Source organism: Rissa tridactyla, chromosome 30 (genome assembly GCF_028500815.1).
Source record: "Rissa tridactyla isolate bRisTri1 chromosome 30, bRisTri1.patW.cur.20221130, whole genome shotgun sequence".
Taxonomy (NCBI): Eukaryota; Metazoa; Chordata; class Aves; order Charadriiformes; family Laridae; genus Rissa; species Rissa tridactyla.
In genome coordinates this window covers 193951-213584 of record NC_071495.1, presented here as the reverse complement: position 1 = coordinate 213584, position 19634 = coordinate 193951, and the positions used below count along the sequence as shown (strand labels likewise).

Genomic DNA, 19634 nt, shown 5'->3' with positions numbered 1-19634 from the left:
GAGTCCCCGGGGGGTGGGGTGGGGGGGGCGCAAAATAGGGGCCCCATGAGTCTGGGAGGGGGGTTTTTTTTGGGGGGGGTGTCCCAGGGGTCGCTTATTGGCTGCCCGGAGGCCTGGGCCCTCCCCTCGAGCGGCCCCGCCCCGCGACCTTTGGACTTTGACCCCCCCCCGCCCCTCCCCGCAGTCGCCTGAGGTCCCTCTGCCGGACGCCTGGGTGTCCCCTTCCCCCCCCCCCACCATGGACGTGCTGCGGTGAGGCCGAGGGCAGGGGGGGCGCCATGTTGGATTTGGGGGTCCCCGGGGGCCGCCATGTTGGTTTGGGGGGGCTACGGGGGGCGCCATGTTGGATTTGGGGGTCCCCGGCGGCCGCCATGATGGATTGGGGGGTCCCCGGGGGCCGCCATGATGGATTGGGGGGGTCCCCGGGGGCCGCCATGATGGAATTGAGGGTCGCCGGGGGCCGCCATGTTGGATTTGGGGGTCGCCGGGGGCCGCCATGATGGATTTGAGGGTCGCCGGGGGCCGCCATGTTGGATTTGGGGGGCCGCCACCTTGGCCGCGGTGGCCCCAGCGGGGGGCGGGGGTGGCCCAGGGAGCCCGGCAGCCCCTTTCACTCGCCCACTGTGTCCCGTCCCCCCCCCCCCCCCCGCAGGGCGGTGGCTCGCCGGGCCTGGCCCCCCCCCGGCCCCCCGGCCCCGGCCCTTCTGGGTGTGCGACCAGCAGCGGGGCCGGCCCAGGGGCCTGGTGGCCACCAGCCTCCGGGAGCTGAGGGAGCAGGTGACGCCCCCCAATTGCCCCCCTGGGGAGCCCCTAATTGCCCCCCCCTGGGACCCCTAATTGCCCCCCAGACCCTCTAATTACCCCCCAGACCCCCTAATTGCCCCACTGGACCCCCCTAATTGCCCCCAGACCCCCCCCATTGCCCCTCTGGGGACCCCTAATTGCCCCCCAGACCCCCCAGTTGCCCCACTGGACCCCCTAATTGCCCCCCCTTGGGACCCCTAATTGCCCCCCAGACCCCCCAATTACCCCTCGGACCCCCTAATTGCCCCCCCCTGGGACCCTTAATTACCCCCCCAGACCCCCCAATTACCCCCCAGACCCCCTAATTGCCCCACTGGACCCCCCCAATTGCCCCCCAGACCCCCCCAGTTGCCCCACTGGACCCCCTAATTGCCCCTCGGGGACCCCTAATTGCCCCCCAGACCCTCTAATTGCCCCCCTGGGGACCCCTAATTGCCCCCCAGACCCCCCAATTACCCCTCTGGACCCCTAATTGCCCCCCTGGGGACCCCTAATTGCCCCTCTGGACCCCCCCAATTACCCCCCCAGACCCCCCCCGTTGCCCCCCTGGGGACCCTTAATTGCCCCCCTGGGGACCCCTAATTGCCCCCCAGACCCTCTAATTACCCCTCGGACCCCCTAATTGCCCCCCTTGGGACCCCTAATTGCCCCCCCGACCCCCCAATTACCTCTCTGGACCCCCTAATTGCCCCCCTTGGGACCCCTAATTGCCCCCTGGACCCCCAATTACCCCTCGGACCCCCTAATTGCCCCCCCCTGGGACCCTTAATTACCCCCCCCAGACCCCCCCAATTACCCCCCCAGACCCCCTAATTGCCCCACTGGACCCCCCCAATTGCCCCCCAGACCCCCCAGTTGCCCCACTGGACCCCCTAATTGCCCCTCGGGACCCCTAATTGCCCCCCAGACCCTCTAATTGCCCCCCTGGGGACCCCTAATTGCCCCCCAGACCCCCCAATTACCCCTCTGGACCCCCTAATTGCCCCCCCGGGACCCCTAATTGCCCCCCAGACCCTCTAATTACCCCTCTGGACCCCCCCAATTACCCCCCCAGACCCCCCCCGTTGCCCCCCTGGGGACCCTTAATTTCCCCCCCTGGGGACCCCTAATTGCCCCCCGGACCCCCCAATTACCCCTTGGACCCCCTAATTGCCCCCCCGGGACCCCTAATTGCCCCCCAGACCCTCTAATTACCCCTCTGGACCCCCCAATTGCCCCCCTTGGGACCCCTAATTGCCCCCCAGACCCCCCAATTACCTCTCTGGACCCCTAATTGCCCCCCCCGGGACCCCTAATTGCCCCTCTGGACCCCCCAATTGCCCCCCAGACCCCCTAATTGCCCCACTGGACCCCCTAATTGCCCCTCGGACCCCCTAATTGCCCCCCTTGGGACCCCTAATTGCCCCTCTGGACCCCCCAATTGCCCCCCAGACCCCCCCGTTGCCCCTCTAGGGACCCCTAATTGCCCCCCAGACCCCCCAATTACCACCCAGACCCCCTAATTGCCCCACTGGATGCCCTAATTGCCCCCCAGACCCCCCAATTGCTCCCCAGACCCTCTAATTACCCCTCGGACCCCCTAATTGCCCCCCTGGGGACCCCTAATTGCCCCCCAGACCCTCTAATTACCCCTCGGACCCCCTAATTGCCCCCCAGACCCCCCAATTGCCCCCCTTGGGACCCCTAATTGCCCCCCAGACCCCCCAATTGCCCCCCTTGGGACCCCTAATTGCCCCCCAGACCCTCTAATTACCCCTTGGACCCCCTAATTGCCCCCCTTGGGACCCCTAATTGCCCCTCTGGACCCCCCAATTGCCCCCCAGACCCCCCCATTGCCCCACTGGACCCCCTAATTGCCCCCCCCTGGGACCCCTAATTGCCCCCCAGACCCTCTAATTACCCCTCGGACCCCCTAATTGCCCCCCTTGGGACCCTTAATTACCCCCCCAGACCCCCCAATTACCCCCCAGACCCCCTAATTGCCCCACTGGACCCCCCAATTGCCCCCCAGACCCCCCAGTTGCCCCACTGGACCCCCTAATTGCCCCCCTGGGGAGCCCTAATTGCCCCTCGGACCCCCTAATTGCCCCTCGGGACCCCTAATTGCCCCCCCTGGGACCCCTAATTGCCCCTCTGGACCCCCCACTTGCCCCCCAGACCCCCCCGTTGCCCCCCTGGGGACCCTTAATTGCCCCCCTGGGGACCCCTAATTGCCCCCCAGACCCTCTAATTACCCCTCGGACCCCCTAATTGCCCCCCTTGGGACCCCTAATTGCCCCCCCGACCCCCCAATTACCTCTCTGGACCCCCTAATTGCCCCCCTGGGGACCCCTAATTGCCCCCCAGACCCCCCAATTACCCCTTGGACCCCCTAATTGCCCCCCTGGGGACCCCCTAATTGCCCCCCAGACCCCCCAATTACCTCTCTGGACCCCTAATTGCCCCCCCGGGACCCCTAATTGCCCCTCTGGACCCCCCACTTGCCCCCCAGACCCCCCCGTTGCCCCTCTGGACCCCCTAATTGCCCCCCTTGGGACCCCTAATTGCCCTCCTTGGGACCCCTAATTGGCCCCCCGACCCCCCAATTACCCCTTGGACCCCCTAATTACCCCCCCTTGGGACCCTTAATTACCCCCCCAGACCCCCTAACTGCCCCCCAGACCCCCCAATTACCCCTTGGACCCCCTAATTGCCCCCCTTGGGACCCTTAATTACCCCCCCAGACCCCCTAACTGCCCCCCAGACCCCCCAATTACCCCCCTTGGGACCCCTAATTTCCCCCCCAGACCCCCCTAATTGCCCCCCCGACCCCCTAATTACCCCTTGGACCCCCTAATTACCCCCTTGGGACCCCTAATTGCCCCTCTGGACCCCCCACTTGCCCCCCAGACCCCCCCGTTGCCCCCCTGGGGAGCCCTAATTGCCCCCCAGACCCTCTAATTACCCTTCTGGACCCCCTAATTGCCCCCCTTGGGACCCCTAATTGCCCCTCGGACCCCCCCAATTGCCCCCCAGACCCCCCAGTTGCCCCTCTGGACCCCTAATTGCCCCCCCTGGGACCCCTAATTGCCCCCCAGACCCTCTAATTACCCCTCGGACCCCCTAATTGCCCCCCTGGGGAGCCCTAATTGCCCCCTGGACCCCCCAGTTGCCCCCCAGACCCCCCCGTTGCCCCTCTGGGGACCCCTAATTGCCCCCGCAGACCCCCCAATTACCCCCCAGACCCCCTAATTGCCCCCCTTGGGACCCCCCACTTGCCCCCCAGACCCCCCAATTGCCCCCCTTGGGACCCCTAATTGCCCCCCAGACCCCCCAATTGCCCCCCAGACCCCCCAGTTGCCCCTCTGGACCCCCTAATTGCCCCCCCTGGGACCCCTAATTTCCCCCCCAGACCCCCCTAATTGCCCCACTGGACCCCCTAATTGCCCCTCGGACCCCCTAATTGCCCCCCTTGGGACCCCTAATTGCCCCCTGGACCCCCCAATTGCCCCCGAGACCCCCCCGTTGCCCCTCTGGGGACCCCTAATTGCCCCCCAGACCCCCCAATTACCCCTCTGGACCCCCTAATTGCCCCCCAGACCCCCCAATTACCCCTCTGGACCCCCTAATTGCCCCCCTTGGGACCCCTAATTGCCACCCCGACCCCCCCAATTGCCCCCCTGGACCCCCTAATTGCCCCCCAGACCCTCTAATTACCCCTTGGACCCCCTAATTGCCCCCCTTGGGACCCCTAATTGCCCCTCTGGACCCCCCACTTGCCCCCCAGACCCCCCCGTTGCCCCCCTGGGGACCCTTAATTGCCCCCCTGGGGCCCCTAATTGCCCCCCAGACCCCCCAATTACCCCTCTGGACCCCCTAATTGCCCCCCCTGGGACCCCTAATTGCCCCCTGGACCCCCCAATTGCCCCCAGACCCCCCAGTTGCCCCACTGGACCCCCTAATTGCCCCCCCGGGACCCCTAATTACCCCTCGGACCCTCTAATTACCCCTCAGACCCCCTAATTGCCCCCCCTGGGACCCCTAATTGCCCCTGGACCCCCCAATTGCCCCCCAGACCCCCCCGTTGCCCCCCTGGGGACCCTTAATTGCCCCCTGGGGACCCCTAATTGCCCCCCTTGGGACCCCTAATTGCCCCCCAGACCCCCCAATTACCTCTCTGGACCCCCTAATTGCCCCCCTGGGGACCCCTAATTGCCCCCCAGACCCCCAATTACCTCTCTGGACCCCTAATTGCCCCCCCGGGACCCCTAATTGCCCCTCTGGACCCCCCAATTGCCCCCCAGACCCCCTAATTGCCCCACTGGACCCCCTAATTGCCCCTCGGACCCCCCAATTACCTCTCTGGACCCCTAATTGCCCCCCCGGGACCCCTAATTGCCCCCTGGACCCCCCAATTGCCCCCGAGACCCCCCCGTTGCCCCTCTGGGGACCCCTAATTGCCCCCCAGACCCCCCAATTACCCCCCAGACCCCCTAATTGCCCCACTGGATGCCCTAATTGCCCCCCAGACCCCCCAATTGCCCCCCAGACCCTCTAATTACCCCTCGGACCCCCTAATTGCCCCCCTTGGGACCCCTAATTGCCCCCCAGACCCTCTAATTACCCCTCGGACCCCCTAATTGCCCCCCTTGGGACCCCTAATTGCCCCCTGGACCCCCCAATTGCCCCCCAGACCCCCCCGTTGCCCCTCTGGGGACCCCTAATTTCCTCCCCAGACCCCCCCCTAATTGCCCCACCCCGGGGAATCCCTAATTGCCCCCCCCCCCCCCCGCTAATCGCCCCGCCGTGGGGCAGGCGGGGGAGGCGCTGGGGCTGGGCCCCCCGGCGCGGCTGGTGCTGGCGGCGGACGGGACGGCGGTGGAGAGCGAGGCCTTTTTCGGGGCGCTGGCCCCCCACACCCCCCTGGTAGCCCTGGGGCCGGGCCAGCGCTGGCAACCCCCCACGGTGAGACCCCCAACCGCCCCCCCCCCGCCCCATAACCTAACGAGGAGCTAATTAACCCCCACCCCAGACTGGGCCCTACTGGGAGCCCGAGCCCCCCCCGGGGCGGGGGTGGCCCCCCGAGGAGGAGGTGGCCCAAGTGACGGTGGCGCTGGCCAAGGCGAGCCCCCGGCAGCTTGTGGGGCGGCTGCGGGTGACGGCGGCCGTCAGGGGGCTGCGCTGCGACCTCGGGGGGCTGGGCCCCGAACGCCTCCTCAGGTATGGGGCCGGGGGTGGGGTGGGGGGGGCCTGACCCACGGGGAGACCCACTTTGGGGGGTGGGGGGGTGGGGGGGGGCCACCATCGAGGCTCCTCCCCACCGGGGTTCAGGTGGGGCGGGAGAAAAGCCCGTGGGGCAAGAGCTTCTCCTGCCCCATAAGGGCCAAGATGGGCCCCGCGGGGTCTTCTACGGCCCCATAGAGTCTCCTGCCCCACACAAAGCCCCGTTGGCGGGGGGGTTGGCCCCATTGACTTTTCTCCCCACAAGGGTTCAGGTGGGGCAGGAGAAGGTCTTGCCCCACGGAGCCTTCCCCAGCCCCACAGAGTCGGTATCTGCCCCATAGGGTCTTCTCCTGCCCCACAGAAAGCCCCGTTGGCGGGGGGGTTGGCCCCGTTGACCCTTCTCCCCACCGGGGTTCAGGTGGGGCAGGAGAAGGTCTTGCCCCACGGAGCCTTCCCCAGCCCCATAGAGTCGGTATCTGCCCCATAGGGTCTTCTCCTGCCCCACAGAAAGCCCCGTTGGCGGGGGGGTTGGTCCCGTTGCCCCTTCTCCCCACAAGGGTTCAGGTGGAGTGGGAGAAAACCCTGTGGGGCAAGAGCTTCTCCTGCCCCATAAGGGCCAAGATGGGCCCCGCGGGGTCTTCTATGGCCCCATAGGGTCTTCTCCTGCCCCACAGAAAGCCCTGTTGGCGGGGGGGTTGGCCCCGTTGACTTTTCTCCCCCACAAGGGTTCAGGTGGGGCAGGAGAAGGTCTTGCCCCACGGAGCCTTCCCCAGCCCCATAGAGTCGGTATCTGCCCCATAGGGTCTTCTCCTGCCCCACAGAAAGCCCTGTTGGCGGGGGGGTTGGCCCCGTTGACCCTTCTCCCCACCAGGGTTCAGGGTGGGGTGGGAGAAAAGCCTGTGGGGCAAGAGCTTCTCCTGCCCCATAAGGGCCAAGATGGGCCCCGCGGGGTCTTCTACGGCCCCATAGGGTCTTCTCCTGCCCCACAGAAAGCCCCGTTGGCGGGGGGGTTGGCCCCGTTGACCCTTCTCCCCACCGGGGTTCAGGTGGGGCAGGAGAAGGTCTTGCCCCATGGCGACTTCTCCCGCCCCATAGCGTCGGTATCTGCCCCACGGACACGCCGTGGGCGGGGGTCGGGGGGGAGGCTGGGGGAGCCCCATGGGGCAGCCCTGAGCCCCCCCTTTTCTTGTGTCCCCCCCAAAGGGAGCTGCTGCGGCTGCTGGCGGCCATGACACGCGCCGTGGGGCAGAGCCTCCTGACCCTCTCCGCTGCCCTCCGCCGCCTCCTGGACGGGGCTCCGCCCCAGAGCGTGACCTACGCCCGCTAAGCCCCGCCTCCTGACCACGCCCCTTCCCCCCCCCTCCCCTCCCCCCCCCCCCCCGATTCCCAAATTTTTCCGTTTTCCCAATAAACGGCGGCGAGAAGCAGAGCCCCTCCCCCCTCCTCCGCTGTGGGGACAACGTGGCCGCCGGTGGGGGGCGGGGGGGGGGGGACCAAGCTCCGCCTCCGCCCCACAGGAAGAAAAAAACAACAAAAAAGAGAGAAAAAGGTGAAAAAAAAACCCCAAAAACCCCTCGATTGAGTCAAAAAAAAAAAAAAAAGGGGGTCGGGGGAGAGCGGGAGCAGACAAGAGGTGGGATGACGTACCAGAGCGGCCCCACCCCGGGGGAGAACTCTATGGTGCTTCCGGGCGTCCTGCCGGGTTCCGGAAGGGTCCTCTCTGGCGCCGAGTCCTCCAAGACTCTGTGGTTGGGCGGGGCCGGAGCAGACAAGATGGAAGGTTGGGGGGAGGAAGGGGAGCCAGGGGGGCCGCTCTCTCTCTCTCCGTCCCCCGTCTCTGTGCCCCACAGTCCTCCGAGGGGCCGCTCTCTCTCTCCGTCCCCCGTCTCTGTGCCCCACAGTCCTCCGAGGCGCCGCTCTCTCTCTCCGTCCCCCGTCTCTGTGCCCCACAGTCCTCCGAGGGGCCGCTCTCTCTCTCCGTCCCCCGTCTCTGTGCCCCACAGTCCTCCGAGGGGCCGCTCTCTCTCTCCATCCCCGCGTCTCTGTGCCCCACAGTCCTCCAAGACCCCCCTCCGTCGCTCCAAGGCGCCGCTCTCTCTCCGTCCGCCATCTTTGTATCCCCTAGTCCTCCGAGAGGGCGCCTCTCCGTCGCGGCACCTCTCTCTCACCCCCCGCCCCCGGCCCTGGGGGGGGTGGTGGGGGGGCGGGGGGGGGGTCATTCCTGCAGGAGGGGTCCCAGGAGGCCGCGGCGACGGCCGGGGGCCGCCTGTAGCCGTTCCCACGCTCGCCGCCGTCGCAGGAAAAGGTCGAGCTCCAGGCTCCGGGCCACCCCCCGGCCGTGGGGGTCGCTCTGCAGGGCGTGGCGCTGGGACGCTGCGGGGGGAGGGGGGGGGTGGGGAGGGAAAGGGGGTTAGGGCGTGGCCGCCGGGCCCCCCTCCTCCCCCCCCCCGCCTCGCCCCCCAGGGGCTCACCCAGCTCCTCGGCGATGGCGGCGCGGGCCGGGGCGGAGGCCGAGGCCCAGACGGCGTCGAGGACGCGGCTGCCGTTGCGGTGACAGGCCAGCGAGAGGAAGCGACCCTGCGGGCGGGGGCCAACGCCGGAAGTGACGTCACCGGCCCCCCCCCCCCAAACCCCGCCCACCCCCCCCCCAAAAAATAAAAAAAAAAAAGCTTTACCTTGAGCTTGCGCAGGAGGCGGCGCCGGGCGCGGGGGGGGACGGTGGGGGAGGCCAAGAGGGCATCCCAAACCCGGCTCCCGGGGGGGCTACGGGCCAAGGCCACCAAAGCCGGGGGGGGCAAAGCCTCCAACCCCCCCAGCACCGGCGTCGGGTCCCCGAAATGCAGGAGGTGCTGGAGCAGGAGGGAGCCGTGGAGGGTGACGGGGCCCAGCGAGGGGGGCTGCGGGGGCGGGGGGGGGGGACACAACAGGAGGAGTCGGGGGGGGCCCCCCAAAACCCCACCCCTGGTTTGGGGGGGGGGGGGGCAGAGAGAGAGAGAGAAAAAAGGGGGCGGGGGGGTAAAACAAGGGGGCGGGGGAGACGGTTCGGGGGTAATTAAAGGGGCTGGGGGCAATTAGCGGGGTCGGGGGGGCAATTAGCGGGGTCGGGGGGGGGCAAATAATTGTGCGAAAAGGTTAAATATTGGGTTTAGGGCGGTTTAAAGAGTTGTTAAGGGGGGGGGGGGGTGGGAGGGGGGCAAGTTAGAGGGGAGCGGGGGCAACCAAGGGGGGGGGGTGGGGGGCTGGGGACCAGGAGAGGGGGAGGAAGCCCCGCCCACTCCCCCCCACCCCCCCGCCCCCCACGCCCCTCACCTCTGGCTCCGCCCCCTCGTCCCCGCCCTCGAAAGGGCGGAGCCCGGCCAGGAGCCCCACGCAGCCCCGCCGGCGCTCGGGCGGCTCCCAGCAGCCGAAAGCCTATTGGTGGAGAAAGGAGGAAGGGGCGGGGCTTAGGGAGGGGCCTCGGAGAGGGGGGCGGGGCCTGGGTGGGGAAGGGGCGGGGCTTGAGCCCGAAAGGGGCGGGGGGTTAAAGAGGGGAGGAGGGGCACTAGGACCAAGGGGAGGAGCAGGGGGGGGGGGGGAGGGAGGTGGGCGGGGCTTCCCAAAGGGGCGTGGCCTCCTCAAGACACACCCCCCCAATCCTTAAAAGGGCAATGGGTTTGAAGAGGCCCCGCCCTTTTGCCCCAGCCAATAGGGAGCCTGCAAAAGGGGGGGCGGGGCTTTTGGGGGGGCGGGGCTTGATCCGGGGGGCGGGGCTTGCCCGAGGGGGCGGGGCTTGGCCTCCCCCCCCCCCCCCAATGGGGACCCGAATCCCTCAATGGGGACCCCGAATCCCTCAATGGGGCCCTTCTTAGGGGGGGTGGGCGGGGCTTATAAGGAAGGGGGCGTGGCCTAGGCGGAAAGGGGGCGTGGCCTAGGCGGAAAGGGGGCGGGGCTTACCTGGAAGAGGCAGCGCAGCCCCTCCTGCTGGAGGGGGGGGTGGCGGCGGCAGGCGGCCGCCAGGGCGGCCAGCACCCCGGGGTGGCCACTGGCCAAGGGCTCGGCCAGGGCGGGGCCCAGCTCCGACAGCACCTCCCCCACCTGCGGGGGGGCGGGGGGCGGGGCCGAGCGTCAGCCACACCCTTCCCCCCCCCCCCCCCCCCCCCGGGGACCCCACCCTCTCCCCCCGCCCTTCAAGCCCCTCCCCGTTGGGCCACGCCCGCCTTAAGCCCCGCCCCTTCCCCCCCGCCCACCTTAAGCCCCGCCCCTTCACGCCCCACACAAGCCCCGCCCCTTAAACCCCACCCGCTTAAGCCCCTCCCCTTCACGCCACACCCTCTTAAGCCCCCCCCCCTTCCGGCCACGCCCTCTTGGGCCCCTCCCCTTCTGACCACACCCTCTTGGGCCCCTCCCCTTCCGGCCACGCCCCCTTTAACCCCCCCATCACTCCAAAGCCCCTCCCCTTTACGCCCCACCCCCCCCGCAGGCCCCCGCCCCCTCAAGCCCCGCCTACCACGTCGGGGGGGGCGTGGTCCAGCAGGCGCTGCAGGCCGTGATTGGCCAGCCGGTGGGTGGCCACGCCCCTCAGGCGACCCTTCAGCTCCTCCCGAAAAAGCTGCCGCAGTCGCCCGGGGCCGGCCACCGTCATGGCCGCCTCCAGTAGCCGGCCCCGCTCGGCGTCCTGCAGCCCCCGCACCAGCCCGCTGCCGGCAGCCAATCAGCAACGGGCAGGCGCCGCCCCGCCCCCTCTCCCCCCGGCCAATGGGGTTAACCCCCCGCCCGCCCCCACCGAACGATGGGAAACCCTTCGGCCAATCAGCAGGCGGCGCCGGCAGGGCCTTAACCAATGGGGAAGGGCCTGGCGGGCGGGCGGCCAATCAGAGGCGTGCCTCAAGGAGGCGCCCAGCCAATGGGGTGGCGCCTGGGGGCCGGCTAGCCAATCAGCTTTCGCCTCCAGAAAAGAGCGACCAATAGGAAACGGGGTGAAAATCCCACACCCCCCCCCCCCCCCACCCCGGCCAATCGTTGAACAGCGCCCGGGGCCTCCCGGCCAATCAGGAAACAGCCCCCTCAAACCCGCAGCCAATCGCAAAGAGCCTTTAAAGACGAAGCAGCCAATGGGAAAGCGGGGCCGCGAACCCCCAGGAACGCCAGCCAATAGGGGAGGGGAAGCGACGGCGAGCCGGCCAATCAGCACAGAGCACCCGGGACACACCCCCCTCCCTGCCAGCCAATCAGAAACCACCCCCCCCGCCGATGGGGGGGGGGAGGCACTTTCAGAGCCAGGCGGCCAATCAGCACCCCCCAGCCCCGCCCCGCCCCAGCCCCGCCCTCCCAGCCAATGGGGACCGACCTCTCGCCGGGCGGGGCCAGGCGGCCAATGAGGGCGTCGCGGAGGCGGGCGCAGGCGGGCGATTGGCTGCGGTGCAGCACCTGCAGCGCCACCTGCAGGCAGAGGCTGGCGCAGGCCGGGGAGAGCAGCGCTGGGGGGGGGGGGAGAAAGGAGGGGCAATTAGCCGGGGTAATTAGGGGTGGCGGGGGGTGGGGGGGGGTAATTAAGGGTCCAGAGAAGATAATTAGGGGGCAGAGAAAGAAAAAATTAAGGATTACAGGAGAATAATTAAAAAAACAGACCAATTAATAAATAGAGCAGACTAATTAAGAGCGCACAATACAAATAATTACGCATCAGGGCAGCGTAATTACCAAAACACAGTAATTAGGGGGGCAACAGAGAGATAATTAGGCATCCGGGCAGACTAATTAGTACAGCACAGCAATTAACGGGGGCAAAACAGAGGTAATTAGGAAGCAGCGCAAGGTAATTAGCAGGGCAGGCTAATTAGGGGGGGCGAGACAAAGGTAAGCAAGGATCCCGGCAGAGTAATTAGCGCGGCAAAAAAGAGATAATTAGGGATCAGAGCAATGTGATTAGCGGAGCAGAATAATTAGGGGGGCGGCAAAGATGTAATTAGGCATTAGCACAGGGTAATTAGCAGGACATGAGGCAGATAATTAGGGAGGTAGGGGGGAGCAGAGGTAATTGGGAAGGTAATTAGGGGGCAATGACTAATTGGGGGGGCGATTAGAAGTCGGGGGGTAATTAGGGGGGGCAATTAGAGGTCTGGGGTGGGTCATTAGGGGGGCAATGGGTAATTGGGGGGGCAGGGGGGCGATTAGGAGTCGGGGGGTAATTAGGGGGGCAATTAGAGGTCTGGGGTGGGTCATTAGAGGGGCTGCGCATAATTCAAGGGGCGGGGACAATTAGTGGCAACAGGCAGGGGGGGGTAATTAGGGGGGCAGTAGGGCAATTAAGGGTCCCGGAGGGGTAATTAGTGGGGCAAGCGGGTAATTAAGTGGGGGGGGGGGGCGATTAGGGCCCGGGGAAGGGTAATTAGGAAGGCGGAGAGCGCAATTAAGAGTCGGGAGGGGGTAATTAGTGACCCAGGCGTTAATTAGGGGCACAGGTGGGTAATTAGGGGGTCGTTGAGGGGTATTTGCCCCCCCCGGGGGCACTCACAGGGCAGATGCTCCTCGAAGGCCTCTGCTAATTGCCCCAGGAGGGCGGGAAGGAGGGGGGAAGCCCCGCCCCTTTGCCGCTGGCTCCGCCCCCTCAGCCGGAGGCTCCGCCCCCTTTGCTGCTGGCTCCGCCCCCTCGGTCAGAGGCTCCGCCCCTTTCTCCATTGGCTCCGCCCCTCCGGGGGGCAGCTGGGGCACTCCTGGGGGGCAAAGGGGCACAGAATTGGGGGGGGGGGGGGGCAACGGGGGGCAATTAATTACCCCCCCATGGACCCCACAATTAATTACCCCCCAGGGACCACCCCCACCTGCCCCTGCAGAGCCCCCAGCCCCCCCCCCCGATTTGCCCCTCGGGCCCCCCCAAAACTGCCCCCAAACCCCAATCGCCCCCCCCCCCCAAATGCCCCTTGGCCCCCCCCGACCCCCTCAAACCTGCCCCAGCCCCCCCAATTGTCCCCCAGATCCCCAAACCTCCCCCAGACCGAACCAGTTACCCCCCAACGCCCCCCCAAACCCAATCCCCCCCCCCCCAGACCCACCCCCGATTGCCCCCCAGCAACCCCCCAACTCCCCCCAAACTCAATCCCCCCCCCAGACCCACCCCGATTGCCCCCAGACCCCCCAACTCCCCCCAAACTCAATCCCCCCCCCCCAGACCCACCCCCTATTGCTCCCCAGACCCCCCCAAACCCCCAACCCTGCCCCAGACCCACCCGAATGCCCCTCCAACCCCCCCCATGGACCCCCCAGAGCCTCCCAAACGCCCTCGGACCCCCCCAAACGCCCCTCGGACCCCCCCCCGCCAATCTTCTCACCCCCCAGCAGCCTCAGGAGCCCCCGCAGCACGAAGCTGCCGGCCGGGTGCCGGGCGAAAGCCACCAAATCCTCCTTCACCGTCGTCGCCAGCTGCCCCACGGCTTCCTCCACCTGCCCCACACCTTCCTCCCCCCCCACCGCCCCCCCCAGGGCGACCAGCACCCCGCCCCAGGGCGGCTTCCAGCACTCGAGCCCCCAGCGGGTGCCCGGCCGGTCCCCCCAGCCCCCCAGGACCAAAAGGGGCAACAGTCGCCCCAACGTCCCCAGGGGGGCTTGGGGTAGCAGGGCTTGCAGCACCCGCGACCCCCCCCGGGTCCAGGGCCACCCCCGGCCCCGCCGCCGCCGCCTCCGCCAGCACATGTGGGGCAAAAAGGGCTGCAGAAAAGAGGAAAAAAATTAAAAAAAAAAAAAAAAAAAGAGAGAGAGAAAAAAAAATCCGTTATCGGCCGCAAAGCGCGTGGACGCGGCTGAAAGCCGACAAAACCCAGCCCGAACCTCCTCAGCGAGGCCCGAATCTGCTCAGAGAACCCCAAATCCCTCAGGGAGACCCCAAAATCCCCTCAGAGACCCCCCAAAATCCCCTCAGGGAGACCCAAATGTGCTCAGAGACCCCCAAAACCCCCTCGGCGAGACCCAAATCTGCCCAGGGAGCCCCAAAACCTCCTCAGGGAGCCCCCAAAATCCCCTCAGGGAGACCCAAATGTGCTCAGAGACCCCCAAAACCTGCTCAGAGGCCCCCAAAACCCCCTCGGTGAGATCCAAATCTGCTCAGGGAGCCCCAAAACCTCCTCAGGGAGCCCCAACCCCCTCAGGGAGACCCCAAAATCCCCTCAGGGAGACCCCAAATCTCCTCAGGGAGACCCCAAAATCCCTCAGGAGACCCGAATGTGCTCAGAGACCCCAAAACCCCTCAGGGAGACCCCAAAATCCCCTCAGGGAGACCCCAATCTACTCAGAAAATCCCCAAATCCCCTCAGGGAAACCAAAACTATTCAGAGACCCCCAAATCCCCTCAGGGAGACCCCAAATTCGCTCACAGATCCCCCAAATCCCCTCAGAGAACGCCCAAATCTGCTCAGAGCCCCCAAATCCCCGCAGGGAGCCCCCAAAATCCCCTCAGAGAACCCCCAAATCTGCTCAGAGACCCCAAAACCCCTCAGGGAAGCCCCCAAAATCCCCTCAGAGAACCCCCAAATCTACTCAGACACCCCCAAAATCCCCTCAGAGAACCCCAAATCTACTTAGAGACCCCCCAAATCTCCTCAGAGAACCCTCAAATCCCCTCAGGGAGACCCAAAACTACTCAGAGACCCCAAATCCCTCAGGGAGACCCCAAATTCGCTCACAGATCCCCCAAACCCCCTCAGAGAACACCCAAATCCCTCAGGGAGACCCAAAACTACTCAGAGACCCCCCAAATCCCCTCAGGGAGTCACAAATCTGCTCAGACACCCCAAAACCCTCCCAGAGAACCCCCAAATGTGCTCGGACACCCCAAAACCTCCTCAGTGAGACCCCAAAACCCCCTCAGAAAACCCCCAATCTGCTCGGAGACCCCAAAACCCCCTCAGGGAGACCCCAAAACCCCTGAGACAACCCCCAAATCTGCTCGGAGACCCAACCCCCCCTCAGGGAACCCCCAAAGCCCCTCACGATGCCGCCCAAACCCCTCAGGGACACCCCCCCCGTCCCCCTCACCGAGCTCCTCCGGGCTCAGCCCTCCTGCAGCGTCTCCAGGGCCCGTCGGAAATACCCAGCGGTGTCGGGATCCAGCCGCGGGCCCGACCCGGGCCCGGCTTCGCTGCGGGGTCCCCTCCGCACCCCCATGGCGGCGCCAACCCCCGGCGTTCTCTCCCCGTGGGCAATATGGCGGCGGCGGCGGGCCCACCTTTTGCCTCGCTGTATCCCGGCACGCCCCGCGGCCCCGGCTGAGAGACAGCAAAATGGCGGCACCCGGCTGCCCCGTTGTATCCCAGCACACCCCGCGGCCCAAGCAGGGGGTAAAATGGCGCCGCCGGACCGCCTCGCTGTATCCCAGCGTGCCCCGCGGCCCCGCCCCCGCCTCGCTGTATCCCAGCGTGCCCCGCGGCCCCGCCCTGCCAAACGGGGCAAAACGGCCCCGCCCCTTTGCCCCGGTGTATCCCAGGGTGCTTTGCGGCGGGCTTCCGGTTCCGCCCCTTCTCCCCGGCAGCCATTGCGCCGTCCCGGACCCTCCTGCAGCCGCCGGTTCCGGTTCGTTCCCGCTGACCTTGACCGAGGGGTGGGGGGTGTCGGGATCCCCCCCCGGACGCCCGGGTCCTCCTCTCCCGGACGGTTGGGGGCCCCCCCCGGACGCCTGGACCCCCCCCCTCCCGACTCTCGCTCTCTCCCGCAGGTGCCGGATCCGGCCTCTCCCCCCCCGCCCCCAACCGGAGCCGTCGCCATGGTGAGGGAGCGCCCCCCCCCCCCATCCCATAATCCACCGCGGTGTCCCCCCCGGGGATGCACTGGGGCATCCCAGTAGCTCCCAGTGCCCCCCAGTCCCTCCCAGTTAACCTCCAGTCTCTCCCAGTTAACCTCCAGTCCCTCCCAGTGCCTCCCAGTCCCTCCCAGACACCTGCCCGTCCCTTCCAGTCCCTCCCAGTCACCCCCCAGTCCCTCCCAGTTAACCTCCAGTCCCTCCCAGTCACCTTCTAGACCCTCCCAGTGCTCCCCAGTCCCTCCCAGTCACCATCCAGTCCCTCCCAGTGCCTCCCAGTTAACCTGCAGTCCCTCCCAGTCACCCGCCAGTCCCTCCCAGCGCCTCCCAGTTAACCTCCAGTCTCTCCCAGTGGCCCCCAGTCACCCCCAGTCCCTCCCAGTGCCCCTCAGTTAACCTCCAGTGCCTCCCAGTCACCCCCCAGTCCCTCCCAGTGCCTCCCAGTACCACCCAGTTAACCTCCAGTCTCTCCCAGTGCCTCCCAGTTAAGCTCCAGTCCCTCCCAGTGCCCCCCAGTGCCTCCCAGTCACCCCCCAGTCACCCTCCAGTGCCTCCCAGTCACCTGCCAGTGCCTCCCAGTTAACCTCCAGTGCCTCCCAGTTAACCTCCAGTCCCTCCCAGTGCTCTCCAGTCCCTCCCAGTCACCCCCCAGTCACCCACCAGTGCCTCCCAGTCACCCGCCAGGCCCTCCCAGTGCCCCCCAGTTAACCTCCAGTGCCTCCCAGTCACCCGCCAGTCCCTCCCAGTGCCCCCCAGTCCCTCCCAGTGCCCCCCAGTTAAACTCCAGTCCCTCCCAGTGCCTCCCAGTTAACCTCCAGTCCCTCCCAGTGTCCCCCAGTCACCCCCCAGTCCCTCCCAGTGCTCCCCAGTCCCTCCCAGTCACCCTCCAGTCCCTCCCAGTCATGCGCCAGGCCCTCCCAGTGCCTCCCAGTCAACTCCCAGTGCCTCCCAGTTAACCTGCAGTCCCTCCCAGTGCCCCCCAGTTAACCTCCAGTGCCTCCCAGTCACCTGCCAGGCCCTCCAGTGCTCCCAGTCACCTCCCAGTGCCTCCCAGTCACCTCCCAGTGCCTCCCAGTTAACCTCCAGTGCCTCCCAGTGCCCCCCAGTGCCTCCCAGTCACCTCCCAGTGCCTCCCAGTTAACCTCCAGTGCCTCCCAGTCACCTCCCAGTGCCTCCCAGTTAACCTCCAGTGCCTCCCAGTTAACCTCCAGTGCCTCCCAGTCACCTCCCAGTGCCCTCCCAGTTAACCTCCAGTGCCTCCCAGTGCCCCCCAGTGCCTCCCAGTCACCTCCCAGTGCCTCCCAGTTAACCTCCAGTGCCTCCCAGTGCCCCCAGTGCCTCCCAGTCACCTCGCAGTGCCTCCCAGTTAACCTCCAGTGCCCCCCAGTCGCCCCCCAGCGCCCCCCGTTGCCTTTGCAGCACGGCCGCCTGAAGCTGCGCCCCCCCGGACGCCGCCCGCCGCCGGCAGCGGGAGGAGAAGCTCCGGCTCTACCGCTCCGCCATGGACACCCTGCTGGAGAAGGTGACCCCTGACCCCTGACCCCTGACCCCCGCCCCCGCCGCCGCGGACACGTGACCCCGCACCGGGCCCCCCGGGGAGGGGGGGGGGGGGGTGTGTGTGGTCCGTGACCCCGCGTGACCTCACGTGACCCCACGTGACCCCGCGTGACCCCTGCGTGTCCCCCCCGGGGGCCAGCGGGCGCGGGGCCAGCTGGACGGGGAGGTGCTGGCCCCTGACGGGGGCGGTGCTGGCGGCCAACCCCGACGTGGGCACCTGCTGGAACCTGCGCCGCTGCGCCCTCAGCGGGCCCCCCCAGGACTGGTGGGCGCTGGGGGGGGGCACTGGGAGGGCACTGGGAGGGACTGGGAGGGACTGGGAGGGGATTTGGGGGCACTGGAGGGGACTGGGGGGGCACTGGGAGGGACTGGGAGGGGATTTGGGACACTGGGAGGGACTGGGAGGGGATTGGAGGGCACTGAAGGGGACTGGGAGAGGATTTGGGGACAGTGGGAGGGACTGGGAGGGATTGGGGGCACTGGAGGGTACTGGAGGGACTGGAGGGACTGGAGGGGATTGGGGGGCACTGGGGGGCACTGGGAGGGGATTTGGGGGCACTGGGAGGGGATTGGGGGGCACTGGGGGGGACTGGGAGGGGATTTGGGGACAGTGGGAGGGACTGGGAGGGGATTGGGGGACACTGGGGGGCACTGGGAGGGGATTTGGGGGGACTGGGAGGGACTGGGAGGGAACTGGGAGGGGATTTGGGGGCGCTGGGAGGGACTGGGAGGGAACTGGGAGGGGATTTGGGGGGACTGGGGGGGACTGGGAGGGGATTTGGGAGCACTGGGAGGGACTGGGAGGGAACTGGGAGGGGATATGGGGCACTGGGGGGCACTGGGAGGGACTGGGGGGGCACTGGGAGGGGATTTGAGGGGACCGGGGGGCACTGGGAAGGAACTGGAGGGGACTGGGAGGGGATTTGGGGGCACTGGGGAGGGGACTGGGAGGGACTGGGAGGGGATTTGGGGGGGGCACTGGGAGGGGCTGGGGGGGCACTGGGAGGGACTGGGAGGGGATTTGGTGGCACTGGAGGGACTGGAGGGGCTGGGGGGGCACTGGGAGGGGATTTGGGGACACTGGCGGGTACTGGGAGGGACTGGGGGGGCACTGGGGGGGCACTGGAGGGGCTGGGGGGGCACTGGAGGGGATTTGGGGGCAACTGGAGAGGGACTGGGGGGGCACTGGGGGGGCACTGGGGGGGCACTGGGAGGGGCTGGGGGGTCCCCGGGGGGCCCTGGGAGCGGGGTGCGTCATTGCCAGTCCCTCCCCAGTCCCTGACTGGTCCGTACTGGTTTTGGGGGGGGGGGGGGGGGCAGGGTGCCGGGGGAGCTGGCGTTCGTGGGGGGGTGCCTGGGGGTGAACCCCAAATCCTACGGGGCCTGGCACCACCGGGGCTGGGTGCTGCGGCACCGCGGCCCCCCCCGCGCCCCCCCGCGCCCCCCCCCCCGCCGCGGCCAGCGCCGAGAGAGCCCTCTGCGACCGCCTGCTGGCCACCGACCCCCGCAACTGTGAGCCCCACTGGTTTATACTGGGAGCGACTGGGAGGCGGGGAGGGGGGGTGGGGGGGCGTTGTGGGCCCCCGCGGAGGGGGGGGGTTTAACCCCCCCCCCCCTCAGCCCCCTTAGAAGCCGCCGCTTTGGAGCCAGGGGCCATTTGGGGGGAGGGAAGGCCTACTGGTTTGTACTGGTTTGTACTGGGAGGCGGCGCCAGGCGGCCCGGGGGGGGTCTCAGAGCATACTGGGAGGGGGTTTTTGGGCAGACAAGGCGTACTGGTTTATACTGGGAGCTGGTGGAAGGCAGCCGGGGGGGTCTCAGACCATACTGGGAGGAGGTTTGGTGGTGGCGAAGGTTACTGGTTTATACTGGGAGCTGGTGGAAGGCAGCCTAAGGGGTCTCAGACCATACTGGGAGGAGCTTTGGGGGTGGTGGAGGTTACTGGTTTATACTGGGAGGCGGCAGAAGGCGGCCCGGGGGGTCTCAGACCATACTGGGAGGGGGTTTGGGGGCGGTGGAGGTTACTGGTTTTATACTGGGAGGCAGCGGAAGGCGGCCTGGGGGGTCTCAGACCATACTGGGAGGGGGTTTGGGGGCGGCGGAGGTTACTGGTTTATACTGGGAGGTGGTAGAAGGCGGCCCGGGGGGTCTCAGACCATACTGGGAGGGGGATTTGGGCAGACAAGGTGTACTGGTTTATACTGGGAGGTGGCAGAAGGCGGCCTAAGGGGTCTCAGACCATACTGGGAGGGGGTTTGGGGGCGGTGGAGGTTACTGGTTTATACTGGGAGGCGGCAGAAGGCAGCC

General features: G+C 67.6%; 2 protein-coding genes and 1 long non-coding RNA gene across 3 annotated transcripts; 2 read left to right on the top strand and 1 right to left on the bottom strand.

Annotated features, from left to right (window-relative positions):
- Positions 1–310: 310 nt before the first annotated feature.
- Positions 311–7361, top strand: CIDEB (cell death inducing DFFA like effector b). The gene is given in 5 exon segments (XM_054184026.1): positions 311–674; positions 676–777; positions 5599–5748; positions 5816–6003; positions 7210–7361. Coding segments are annotated over 5 exon segments (711 nt in total). The 5' UTR covers positions 311–527; the 3' UTR covers positions 7334–7361.
- Positions 7362–7855: 494 nt separating this feature from the next.
- On the bottom strand, positions 7856–15336 carry NOP9 (NOP9 nucleolar protein). The gene is given in 13 exon segments (XM_054184025.1): positions 7856–8379; positions 8478–8583; positions 8682–8903; positions 9316–9417; positions 9940–10080; positions 10493–10682; positions 11333–11462; positions 13314–13476; positions 13478–13545; positions 13548–13623; positions 13625–13689; positions 15013–15030; positions 15033–15336. Coding segments are annotated over 13 exon segments (1548 nt in total). The 5' UTR covers positions 15142–15336; the 3' UTR covers positions 7856–8221.
- Positions 15337–15482: 146 nt separating this feature from the next.
- On the top strand, positions 15483–18779 carry LOC128901868 (uncharacterized). The gene is made up of 5 exons (XR_008463542.1): positions 15483–15546; positions 15689–15739; positions 17192–17294; positions 17469–17594; positions 18650–18779. It is a non-coding gene; the product is annotated as an uncharacterized LOC128901868 (long non-coding RNA).
- Positions 18780–19634: the final 855 nt, after the last annotated feature.